Below are 12,524 nucleotides of genomic sequence, written 5' to 3' on the forward strand. Positions count from 1 at the left end.
ATTTGGTCATTTATACATACCTTTTGTTGCTTGCTTTTTTCTCATAAAAATACATCATGAATGTCTTTCCATGTTAATGTATATATTTCTACATTAACTGTTTTAAGGGCTACACAGTATTCCATGATAGCAAAAACCAGGTAAATCATGTAAAGTGTCCCATACAGTGGACACTATGACTGTTTGTAGTTTTCCACAATCATAAACAGCCCTTAAATAAGCATTGTGTTTTATATATCCTCATGCTCTCTGATACCGATTTTTTAAAAATAAATTAATAGCGGTGGAATATTCAGGCACACATTTTAAGGTCCTTGACACAAGGTGCCACATATGTGTATAGAAACATGGTAGCAACTGCCACTGCAGTTAAGGGAATGGAGCTGGACTAACTAGATTCAAATCCCAACTCTGCTGCTTTCTGGCTGTAGGACCTTGAACAAACTACCTAGCCTCTCTGTAGTGGGCCAGATGGTGGCCCCAAAAAAGGTATGTCTACATCCTAACCCTATAATATGTGAATGTGACTTTATTTAAACAAAGAGTCTTTGCAGATCTAATTAAGTAAAGGATCTCAAGGTGAGATCATCCAGGAGTATCCAGGTAGGCTCTAAATCCAATAATAAGTGTCCTTGTAGAAAAGCACCAGAGGACAGACCCAGACGGGGAAGGAGAGTACCACATGAAGGAAATAGAGGGATGTAGCCACAAGTCAAGGAACAATGGCAGGTACCAGAAACTGGAAGAGACAAGCTTTGGAAATCTCCTTAAGAACTCCAGAGGGAATATGGCCACATGGCTTGATTTCAGACCTCTGCCCTCCAGAACCAGGAGATAATACATTTCTGTTGTTTTATGCCACCAAGTTTGTGGTAGTTTATTATGGCAGCACTAGCAAACTAATACACTCTCTATACCCAGTGTTCTCATCCATAAATGGGCATATGGTACTACTTCATAGGGCTGTCATGAGAAATAAATCAATACACATAAGGTAGTTTAGAGCAGTAGCTGGCACCTATTAAGTACTCTTGAAGCAGTATTTATTATGACTGTAATAGTTGTGTGACCTTAGTTATGTTTGATCCTCTGGTTCTTTCACCTGTTGAATAGTAATAAAAATACTCTGACAACCACAAAGTTGGAGTTTGCTTCTTTCACTTAGAAATGGTCAAAGAATTTCTCCAATCCTCTTCTGTCCCATGAACTACTAATTTGGTTGCAAACCTCATTGAAGACAAGTCACAGACTGCCAAATGTGGTGGTTGAAAAGGTGCCTGGTACCCTTGACTTGACAAAATGCTCTGTCCTGGGCACTGAGCTGCTTTGGAGAAGGCAGGTCTTTCTCTTTCTCTTGATTGCCGTGTAGTATGGCTGGGGGCTGGGGAGGGTGGCCTCTGAGCCAGGTCACTTGTGATGAGGAGGAGGCTTTACCCTCATCATCAGAGGCAAAGGTGGATAAGGAATACACAGCAGTCCTAAATCCCTCTCTGAAACTCTCTCTCCACTCCATCCCTTGCTAAAGAAGTCAGAGAAAGGGTAAAGCCTGTAATTACACTTGAAGTAATTAGAATCCTGCTTAATAGAAAGCTTAAGATGAGAAGCCCAAACCAGTAGATCACCCATTGCTCCTGTCATTCTGAATCATTCACCCCAGAGCTTTCCTTCTGTAGATCTCCCCTGGGGAAGCAAGGACTGTACTGAATTTACATAAAATGTATGCACACACGCATGTCACATGTCCTCTCCCCTGAATGGCTGATAAAGCTTCAGCATGTACCTTTCTTCGTTCCTACAACTTTGCCCATTAATGAAAGTCTAAATCATCAGAATAGATTAATTTAAAAGCCCTTTTCCAAATCTTTAAAATCTGATTGTATTGTAATAAAACTGTCTACATTCAATTCTCACTTTCTAGCCCAGTGCTTCTCAACTTTAATATGCATGCAAATCACCTGAGGATCTCATTGAAATTCACATTCTGATTCAGAATGTGTGGGGTAGGCCTTAGATTCTGCATTTCTGACAAATTCCCAGGCCATGTGGCTGCTGGTGTTGCTGGAAGGTGCTAGGTAGGTTAAGGTAGGGATGTCAAACATAAAGAGCCAAGGAGAAGCTCTTCTATGTCCCACAGGTGACCACTTGCCTCCTACACAGCAACTAATGAAAACTTCTAATGTAGGTCTTGAAAAATGAATACGATTTGCTAGCTGAGGAGAGAGGGTATGAGTCATCCTAGGCAGAGGGAATAGCATAAGGAAAAGCACACTTGTTGAAGGTTTTTTCATTTAGTGCATAGGAGAGGCCAAAGATCTCAGGAGTTACTCTGTTTGGACAAGATTGTGGGTCCTTTAGGTCAGCAGTGGGAACAAGACAACCAGGAAATGGAGGGAGAACAACAAGAGAAATCCCTTCTAGCATAATCTATATCTTGAGCAGGTCTGATTTCTACCAGCTGAAATGATATTGCCCAGAAGTCCTGGGGAGGAAAATGGATAGGTGGGGATTACCTAAAATGAGTCATCACTAAGGCATCATTGCATCCTTTCCTGAACTTTGAACCTGATCATGGGCTAACTCCATCCATTAGTTCTCTGTGTTTATAATTACAAATTGTCACAAACATGGTGGCTTACAATAGTACAATTATATTCTCTCACAGTTCTGGAGAGACAGAAGTCTGAAATCAAGGTGTCAGCAGAGTTATGTTCTTTCTGAAAGCTTTAGGGAAAAATCCATTCCTTGCCTTCCCCAACCTCTGGTGGCTGCCAGCATTCCTTAGCTTGTGGTCACATGACTCCAAATGTCCAGGGTCCAATGTCTAGTGTCTTCATATCTCTCCCCACTCCATCTTAATGGTTTTTTCTCTTCTGAGTGTGTGTTATCATATTCCCCATCCCCTGGTTCTCTCTTATAAGGACACTGGGATTGCATTAGGGTCCATCCACAATAATCTACCCATTTTAAGATCCTTAACTTAATTACAGCTATGAAGACTTTTTTTTTTTTGCCATATAAGGTAATATACAGAGATATTAGGAATTAGGGTCTGAATATCTTTGGGGGGGTCATTTTTTAGCCTACCATAAGCCAAGAATGCTAAAGCACTTGGTGTCAGAGTGCAAAGCCATCAAGAGCCTAGTCTCTATAAATTAAAGGTCTTCTTTCTGTCTTCATACTCACCAGTCTCCTCATACTCATGCCCTTCTGACCTACAGTTCCTGCCACTCAGAGCATCATCCCTCCCCTCTTTGACTCTTCAGTTCTCTTCCAGAAGCTCTCAGGTCAGGAGTAGTTTCTTCAGAAATGCCTTACCTGACCTCCTGGATCAGGCCTGTCTTACTTCATGGCATGATTTTGCTACTCCTTGCAAATTTGTCATGTGTATTGTGTGGCTATTTCTGAGAGGGCAGTGCCCCTGCCTGCCTTGTGTCTTCACTATATTTTCAATGCCCATCACATAATATTCAACATATATTTATTCAATGAAGGAATGAATCCTGGCTTCAACTATTATGAGGTATGTGTATTTTAGCTTGTTAGAGCTGCCATAACAGAATACCACTGACTGGTGTCTTAAACAACAGACATTTATTTTACCATAATTCTGGAGACTGGCTTCCAAGATAAAGGTGACAGCAGGGTTGGTTTGTGGTGAGGCCTCTTTTGCTGACTTACAAGCAGTTGTGTTCTATGGCCTCACATAGCCTTTCTTCTGTGTACATATGCAGAGAGAGAAAGTTCTCCAATATATCTTCCTCTTCTTATAAGGACACTAGTGCTATGGGATTAGGGGAGCTCCCCCTAAATGAGGGGGGGCTCCACCCTCATCTAACCTTAATTATCCCTTTAAAGTCCCTACCTCCAAATACAAGCACTTTGTGGTTTAGGACTTGAACATATGAATTTTGAGAGGACACAATTTAGCCCATAACATTATGTGACCTTAGATAAAACTCCGTATTTTCTCCAAGCCTTGCCTCTGTCATTCCAATTGCTTGGGGGAAGAAAGAGTGTTGATCATTAAATGACAGCAAAGAGATAACATGTGTGAAGCACTCAACACGTTATCTAGCACAGAGGAAAAGTTTGGGTTGTCTTTCCCAGAAGCAGACAAAGACTCGAGAGCAAGTAGATTATTTGGGAGGTGAAGGAAAAATCAAAAGGAGAGTGGAGAAGTGACACAGGAAAGGAGAAGTAGCCAAAAGTAAAGGGTGCATTGTCTAACAAATCACCACTGGAACAACTAGAGCTTCATCCCAGATGGGAAACACAGTGCCTATGTAGAACAGATACCACAGAGTCACCCCCACCTCCCTGGGACAAAAGAACTGGGGGATTTCTGTACCAAAGTCCATCAGTCATTGGTTGACGTTCACTGCCAAGGGTATTAATCCTCCTCACTTTCAGCCTGCCGCACCTGTAGACAACAGGCAAGGATACCAAAAAAAATCTTTAGGCAAGGAGATGCCAATGCCAGTTGTGGGAAGTGCTGCCAGCTTTGCAGTAGTAAAGCCTGAGAGGATCTGGGCATGTCTTCTCTCTCTGCTAGTGAGCCATCAGGAAACTTTGGGTGTTTTCTGTAGTGGTGGTCATAGTAATTGCTAGTTTGCAAAACTAGAGATGCTCCTTGACTAAAGGTTGTGGTATCAGGCAAGTGTAAGAAATATTTCTTACCTGGATGTACTCAGGGGCATTTGAAAATAAAGCTTTGTTGATGTCCTGCAGTTGAGCTATCAAACTTTTTCTGATCCTGTGATTTCCAGACTTACTTCCACAGAGTTTTTTCTTGTTGTATGTACTTTCCTTTTAAGAAATAAAAGTTCTCTGATACATGCTTTGGAGGTAATCAATTCTGATTCAGACCAGAGATGTGACTGTCAAATACTGTAAGGAGGTTTCTCATCTGTTCACCACTATAGCCTCAGAACAGTGCCTGGCACAGGGAAGTTGTTCAGTAAATGTTTTTTGTTACAACAGAGTCTTAAAGAAATTTCAAAAGAGAATCTGAAGACATTTTCAGTAAAAGCAGTCTCACAAAAAATGACTATCTAGTCCCCAGAATTACTGTTTTATTTTTTTAAGACTTTATTTATTCATAAGAGACAGAAAGAGACAGAGAGAGGCAAAGGGAGAAGCAGGCTCCATACAGGGAGCCCCATGTGGGACTCAATCCCACGACTCCAGGATCACACCCTGAGCCAAAGGGAGGTTTAACCACTAAGCCACCCAGGCATCCCAGAATGACTGTTTTAAAAGACTTTGAAAGAAAGTTCAGTTGAATGTACACTTGTTGAAATATTGGCCAAAGTACTTTTTATTCTCCTGGCTTTGTTACTGTTCACCCAAATGAAACAGTGGACTTTCCTGAAAAAATGAGGACCCATGCTGTTAGAATATTTTCCACTTCACAAGGAAAGAAGCACTTCCTCCCCTGATCCATCTGTAAATGCAGAGCACACATGGCACTGATGTCCTTCTGGTCCAACTTTGCTAAAAAGAATGTTTCAACTTCTATTTCCTCCCCCTATACTTCACCTTTTTGTTGAATGGTAAGGTTTGCAATTATGACCCCACTGTAGGGTGGAAAAGAATCAAATTAGAGAGCTTCTATCTTTAGTCTAAAATGAGTTCCGGTAGGCAGCATATAGAGGATTCTTGTTTTTTTATCCATTCTGTCATCCTCTGTCTTTTGATTGGAGTGCTTAGTACACTTATATTCCAAGTAATTAATGATAGAGATGTACTTATTGCCACTTTATTACTTGTTTTGTTAGTTGTTTCTGAAGATTTACTGATTCTTTCTTATCTTTCTCTCTTCCATGTTTTGCTGCTTTTTTTTTTAATGATATACTTGGATTTCTTTCTCTTTATTCTTTGCATATTTATTATGGTTTTTATTGTTTATTTATGGTTTTATTGTATTGTTTATATATTGTTACCATTATGTTTGTATATAACTTCTTCTGCATATAGCAGTCTATATTAGGTTAATGGTCATTAAAGTTTGATCCCATTCTTTCTCCACTCCTCTTCATATTTTAGATACGATTTATTATATTTTATATCCTTTTGGTGAGTTCCTTAACTGATTTTTTTACAGAAATATTCATTTTTACTGCTTTTGTGTTTCCTTCCTTGATACTGTATCTTTTTTCTCTTCTTTCCACTCTTTAATATTTCTTGTAGGGCTGGGTTAATGGTCATAAACTCCTTTAGTTTTTGTTTTTCTGGGAAACTCTTTATTTCTCCTTCTATACTAAATAGCCTTAATGGATAGAATATTCTTGGCTGCAGTTTTTTCCCATTCATCATTTTGAATATATCATGCCACTCTCTTCTAGCTTGCAAAGTTTCTGTTGAAAAATATTCCACTAGCCTTATGGATTTTTCCCTTGTAAGTTACTGACTTCTTTGGTCTTGCTGCCTCTATATTTTTTCTTTATCACTATATTTTGCAAATTTAATTTCAATATGTCTTCATGTGGGTCTGCTTTTGTTGATTTTTGTGGGAGTTCTCTATGCCTCTTGGATCTGGATAGCTGTTTCCTTCCCCAGATTAGGAAAGTTTTCAGCTATTGTTTCTTCAAATATATTTTCTGCCTCCTTTTCTCTCTCTTCTTCTTTTGGGAGTCCTATAATATGAATGTTATTACCTTTGCTAGAGTCACTGAATTCTCTCTAAGCTTGTTCTCATTTTGTATAATTCTTTTCTCTCTCTTGTTCAACCTGATTATTTCCATTACTCTCTCTTCTAGGTCATTAATTCATCCCTCTGCTTCTTCCATCCTGCTGTTCCTTCCATCAAGCATGTTTTCAATTCATTCAGTGAGCCCTTTATCTCTGCTATGTTATTTCTTATCACGGTAGTAAGGGCCTCCCTCAGGTCTTCCACTCTTTTCTCAAGTCCAGTGAGTAATCCTTATGATCTACGGATTTAAATTCTCTGTCGGGCATATTACTTAAATTAGAGGACTTCTAACAAGTGTATCCTCTTGCCAGGCAGAGCTGGCTGTTTTTTGGCCTCAAATGTCCTCTGACAAGATCTAAGGCCTTTATGAGCCTGATGCAGTCACCTCAGCTGCAAGAGAGCCTACATGAGAAGTGAGATTTGCAACAAATAGCCTTTTCTCTATAAATCACTGACACAGCTGGCCATCCCCACCACTTTTGCACAACAGTCCTAAGAATGGCAAGATCATTGTTTGTTGATCTTTATTACAATGAAAGCCTTGAAACCCTAATTATTACTCATTCTTTGGAGATGAGGGGCTGGGGGCTATAAAATAAGTTTGTTTGATTGCCTCCTTGAGTAGCCATTTTATACCCAAATGCATGAAGGAATATTTCTGGGGAGATTGATTATCTTCTTAGCATGAGCAAAAGTCAGGAGCTGGAACACAATAGCATTCTCTTCACACACAACAAATGGGAATGTTGGCATTTCTAGATAAGAGTGAGGAAAGAGAATGTGAGTATTGGAGTGCTTGTAAGTTAAGTCTCCCTTGGTCTTGCTTGAAGAATGAAAATGTGGATCTTGGAAGACACAGTCTGTAAAGACAGTGTACCCATACCCACACCTAGTAATCCAATGAGTGGGTTTTCACAATGCTGAGAGCATTGTTGGGGTCACTTGGAGTCATAAGGGTAGGATACCAAAATGAATGAAATAGTGACTATGGACGGAAGTATTTTGGAGGCCAAATTTACTTGGGAAATAGAGTATTTGCCTTTCTTTACTTTAGCTAGATGTTGGCCTGGTTGCTACTTACCAGTGACCCTTGTTTTGTCATTTATTCATGTGTTTATCCTATTCCTCCTTGCTGAAAACCCCCTGGAGAGAAACTGTAAAGTGTTCCTAATGTCCCTTTGCTCCTTGTTTCCTGTGTTTCTTCTGGGTTTTGGTTCATCTCAAGTTCAAAAATGATGTCTACATTTTTCTAAGAAATGGTAGCCTTTCTAAAACCAGTGATAATCTGTGAATGGGGAGGGAGTGGGGATAATGATTCTGACTACAGAAGAATTACTGGAACTTTCTTAATGAGTAGGGTGGGAAAATAGGGCGGGAAAATATGAGGAATTTAAATTCAGAAGTAATTATAGGAAGGAATGTCAATTCCTTTATCATCTGAAATGTTTTCATGTAATTTTATTGATAGCCAGCTGTGAATTTTAAAAAGCCAACAACTATGTTCTTAATCATTATGCTATATTGCCCTTAACCAAAGCCAGTGTCTTCAGATTTCTCCATTCTTGAGGTTTAACTTAATCATTTCTTTAAAAAATTAAAAAAATTTTTTTTTTGTTTTTTAACTTAATCATTTCTTTACAATCTTCTTCATGTTTACATATTGAGGGTTAGGCACACAAACATGAGATCCAGGGCTTGAAAGCAAACACAGAATGCAAATCCAGCAGTGAAAATTTTCTGAATCTGTTTCATGAGAGCCAGTCAAATGAAGCTAGAGATCAATTTATGGAGTCTGACCCTTGTTCAAATCTCTGCCACACTATCTTTTAGCCCTGTGGCTTTGGAAAAGTTACTTAAACTCTCTGTGCCCTATTTTTGTCACCTATAAAAGGAAATTAATAATACCAAATTTGGGGGGAAATAAAATTAACATTAAAGTGACCACTAAAACAACAACGTTATTCAATTTCTCATTTCTTTCAGATTCTATTCTCTCTACCTTACTTTATAGCTAGACTTAGTGAAAGAATTGTCTTCATGTGTTTGCTCCATTTCCTTCCCTCTTTCTCTCCTCTTCAGCCTACTCCAGTCTGTTTTCTTCCCAAACCTGAATACATATTCTTTGCTCCCCAAATTTAATGTCCTCGTCTAGTGTCCCTTATTTCAATGAATGGCACAACCACTTAATCCAATGATGCATTTATCATTTATCATACCTCCCTCTTTCTTCATATTCAGTCCATTTCCAAATTCCTCCCTCTTCTCTCCATTTCCATGACCACCACCATCTCTTGCCTGGAATACTGCAAAAGATTCTGAAATGGTCTACTCATCCATCCCACCATCAATCCATTTATTGTTCTCATCACAGCTAATGCATTTCTCTTTTGTGATGAGTTATATTTGTTTATTTGTCTTATCTCTGCCACTAGAATGTAAGTTCCTTGAGGTCAAATATTGCATCTGACTTTTCTTACCACTATTCTTAGGGCCTAGCACCAAGGCTGGCATATAGTGAAAGCTAAGTAAATATTTTGGGAATATGTACTCCTTAAATGGGAGTTCCCATTGCATCATTACCATCATCATCATCATCATCATCATCATCATCATTAGTAACCAGGTGATTTCTTACAGAAATACTCTTTTCTCTTCATATTGCCAATTGAGAATCAGGATCTTTAAATCTGCTTGGCTTAGGAAAGTTCTGTGAACTTTTTGCATTAGACACTAGTACACTCTTAGTATTTTCATTGCTCTAACACGGACACAAAAAGATATAAGGATATCAGAGAATGGATTTGTCTCCCTACATTTTACAGTGATTTCTTTTCCCATTCTGTAAGTAATATGTATATTTTTACCTATTGCTACATAAAAAAATTATTCTTAAACTTGACAGCTTTAAAAAATCCAGCATTTATGATCTCACAGAACCAGAAGATAGGGTGGCTCTGTCCTTTGGATCAGGGTCTCTCACAAGGCTGCTGTCAAGGTGAAGTTATCTAAGAGCTCAACTTGGGAGAAGACCAGTTTCCAAACTCATCATGGGCCTGTTGACAGTCCTCTGGTTCTCACTGGCTGTTGGCTGGAGACATCAATTCCTTGCCATCTGAGCTACTCTATAGGGCTACTTACAACATTGCAACTTGTTTCCCTCAGTGCAAGGGCTCTGAGAGAGAAGAATAAAAAATGATGATAAGAAAAAAAAAAGAAAAGAAAGAAAAGAAAAGAAAAAAAGAAAAGAAAAGAAAAAAGAAAAGAAAAGAAAAGAAAAGAAAAGATGATCAAGAAGAAAGTCAGATTCATTTTGTAACCTAATCTCAAAAAGAATACCATCACTTTTCTGGTATTCTATTTATTAGAGGCAAGTTATTAGATCCATCCCACACTCAAGGAGAGAGAATTGCACAATGGCATGAATAGGACCATTGAGAGCCATCTTAGATAGAAGCTGTCTATTGCAAGGTGTGACTTTGTTCTCCCTCAGCAAGAGCACAGCTGTCATTTGATTCTTTTTTTTTTTTTTTTTTTTAAAGATTTTATTTATTTATTCATGATAGTCACAGAGAGAGAGAGAGAGGCAGAGACACAGGCAGAGGGAGAAGCAGGCTCCATGCACTGGGAGCCCGACGTGGGATTCGATCCCGGGTCTCCAGGATCACGCCCCGGGCCAAAGGCAGGCACCAAACCGCTGCGCCACCCAGGGATCCCTGTCATTTGATTCTTTTAAGCCTTTTCTCCTTTGAGAATTATGGGCTGCATCACCATCAGGACCTCAATGCCTTGCCATACATTTCCTTCAAAAAAAGGAAAAAAGAGGGTGTGGGCCAAGTTCTGTTTAGAATAGCTCCCAATATAATAGCAACTTTAGTTGTCATTGCATGTTGTGCATTGACACTGAATCATGAAAAGGACCTCAATTACTCCTTTTGGCTTGTCTGGGCATCAGTTTCTTAATGTTTGACTTTAAAGCTTCCTAATGAATATATTAAAAATAGAACCCTAGAGATTATAGATATAGAAGTGTATATTTAGACCTTGGGTTTCTTTTCCTCCCTGTAGCCTATCCCCCACATTGCACAGAGGTTTTAGTGCCATTTGGGATCATTTTGAAATTTTATCTGTTTTATTATAATATACCTGTTCAACATTTCCCATATAACTTTGTTGTAATACTTCAGATTAAGCCACCTGCTAATTGACTGAATCATCTGTAATTTCTCATGCCTTCACTCTTTTATATCACATACTGTAAGAAAAAAGAAGATAATAACTTATATTTAGGAGAGGTTCATGGAGAAACTCTAGAAAATAAGTAGACATAGTTTTACAATTTCAAGTAGAGTTGTGAATGTAGTTTAAAAAGGAAAAATTAAAAAGTAGACCTACAATCATATAACTAATATCTCCATCTTTTGTTTCCTTTTATGTAGATCGTTTCCCAGAGAAAACTGTCTAAATCCTTGTTGAAGCATGGGAACACAGCAGGGAAGTCCTCCATCACGGTAAGTCCTCCATTAGCAGCCCTCTGTCCAGGTGCCCAGATGGAGTGGTTGGACTGAACTTGCCAATGGGAAGCAGACCCTCTGACTATTGGGAGTTGATACCACAACTGCTCAGCTTTCCAAAGTACTTCTCTCCTTTTTGTTTCTTTTTCCTTCTTATCTATTTTTCTTTCTTTTTCCTTTTTGCCAATATAATTTTGATCCTTCTACCCCTAGGAAAATAGAAAAAGCATTTGAAAGTGAGGCTATTCACTTCTACTAAACATGTCTGCAATTAATAAATGTTTTAGTGGGGGACAAAGATGGAGTTGTCGAGAACAAAAAGAATATGGAATTGTCTGGGGTTCTCAAATCATCAAACTACCTATCCTTGCCTTTTTTTTTTTTTTTTGAGAATTAAAAATATGCACTAAAAGCAATTAGTTCAAGATTTGTTTTCTAAGGACCAGAAAGCTCACCATTTAGCTCTCCTCTTTGTTATGTTATTGTATTTGGTAGCCAGTAGCCACATGTGATTATTTCAACTTAAATAAAATTATTCAAAGTTAAATAAAAGAAAATATTCATACCTTACACTAACCATATATCACGTGTTCAGTAGTTACATGTGGCTGTGAATATGGGGAGGGAAACAGAAATCCAGATTCAATTGGCACAGAGATCCCCCCCAACAAACTCAACCCAAGGAGGTCCACACCAAGGTACATAGTAATTAAAATGGCAAAACATAGTGATAAAGAAAGAATTTTAAAGGTTGCAAGAGAAAAGAAGGCAGTTACATACAATGGAAACTCCATAAGGCTATCAGCTTTGATAGCTGATTTTTCAGCAGAAACTTTGGCAGGCTAGTAAAAAGTGGCACAGTATATTCAAAGTTTTTAAAGGGAAAAATTTGCAGCCAAGAATATCCAACAAGGCTATCATTCAGAATAGGAGAAATAAAGAATTTCCCAGACAAACAAAAATTAATTGAATTCATGACCACAAAACCAGCCTTACAAGAAATATTAAGAGAGAGTCTGTGAGTAGAAAACAAAAACTATAAGTAAGAGTAAGAAAAACAGGAAGCACAAAAGCAAAAAAAAAAAATTATTAAGTATATCTGTAAATATTGGTCAAGAGAAGCACAAAATAAAAGGATGTAAAATAATGATACCAAATATCTGATACGTGAATGGGAGAGGAGGAAAGAATGAGTTCAAAATTAAGTTGATATATTTAACATCAGCTAAATATAGGCTGTTATATATAAACTGAATGGTGACCACAAATCAAAAAACAGTAATTGATATGCAAAATAAAAAGAATAAAGAATCCAAGTATTT

The 12,524-nt window shown here is 38.3% G+C and overlaps 1 protein-coding gene across 3 annotated transcripts in view; it reads left to right on the forward strand.

Moving 5' to 3' along the window:
• CPNE4 (copine 4) overlaps positions 1-12,524 on the forward strand; it is a 665,006-nt gene that overhangs the window by 522,261 nt on the left and 130,221 nt on the right. For all 3 annotated transcript variants that reach the window (XM_072792768.1, XM_072792769.1, XM_072792770.1), the window contains one exon: positions 11,128-11,199. In XM_072792768.1, the coding sequence (XP_072648869.1) occupies positions 11,128-11,199 (72 nt within the window). The remainder of the gene's footprint in view (positions 1-11,127; positions 11,200-12,524) is intronic.

This window comes from Canis lupus, chromosome 22 (assembly GCF_048164855.1).
Source record: "Canis lupus baileyi chromosome 22, mCanLup2.hap1, whole genome shotgun sequence".
NCBI lineage: Eukaryota > Metazoa > Chordata > Mammalia > Carnivora > Canidae > Canis > Canis lupus.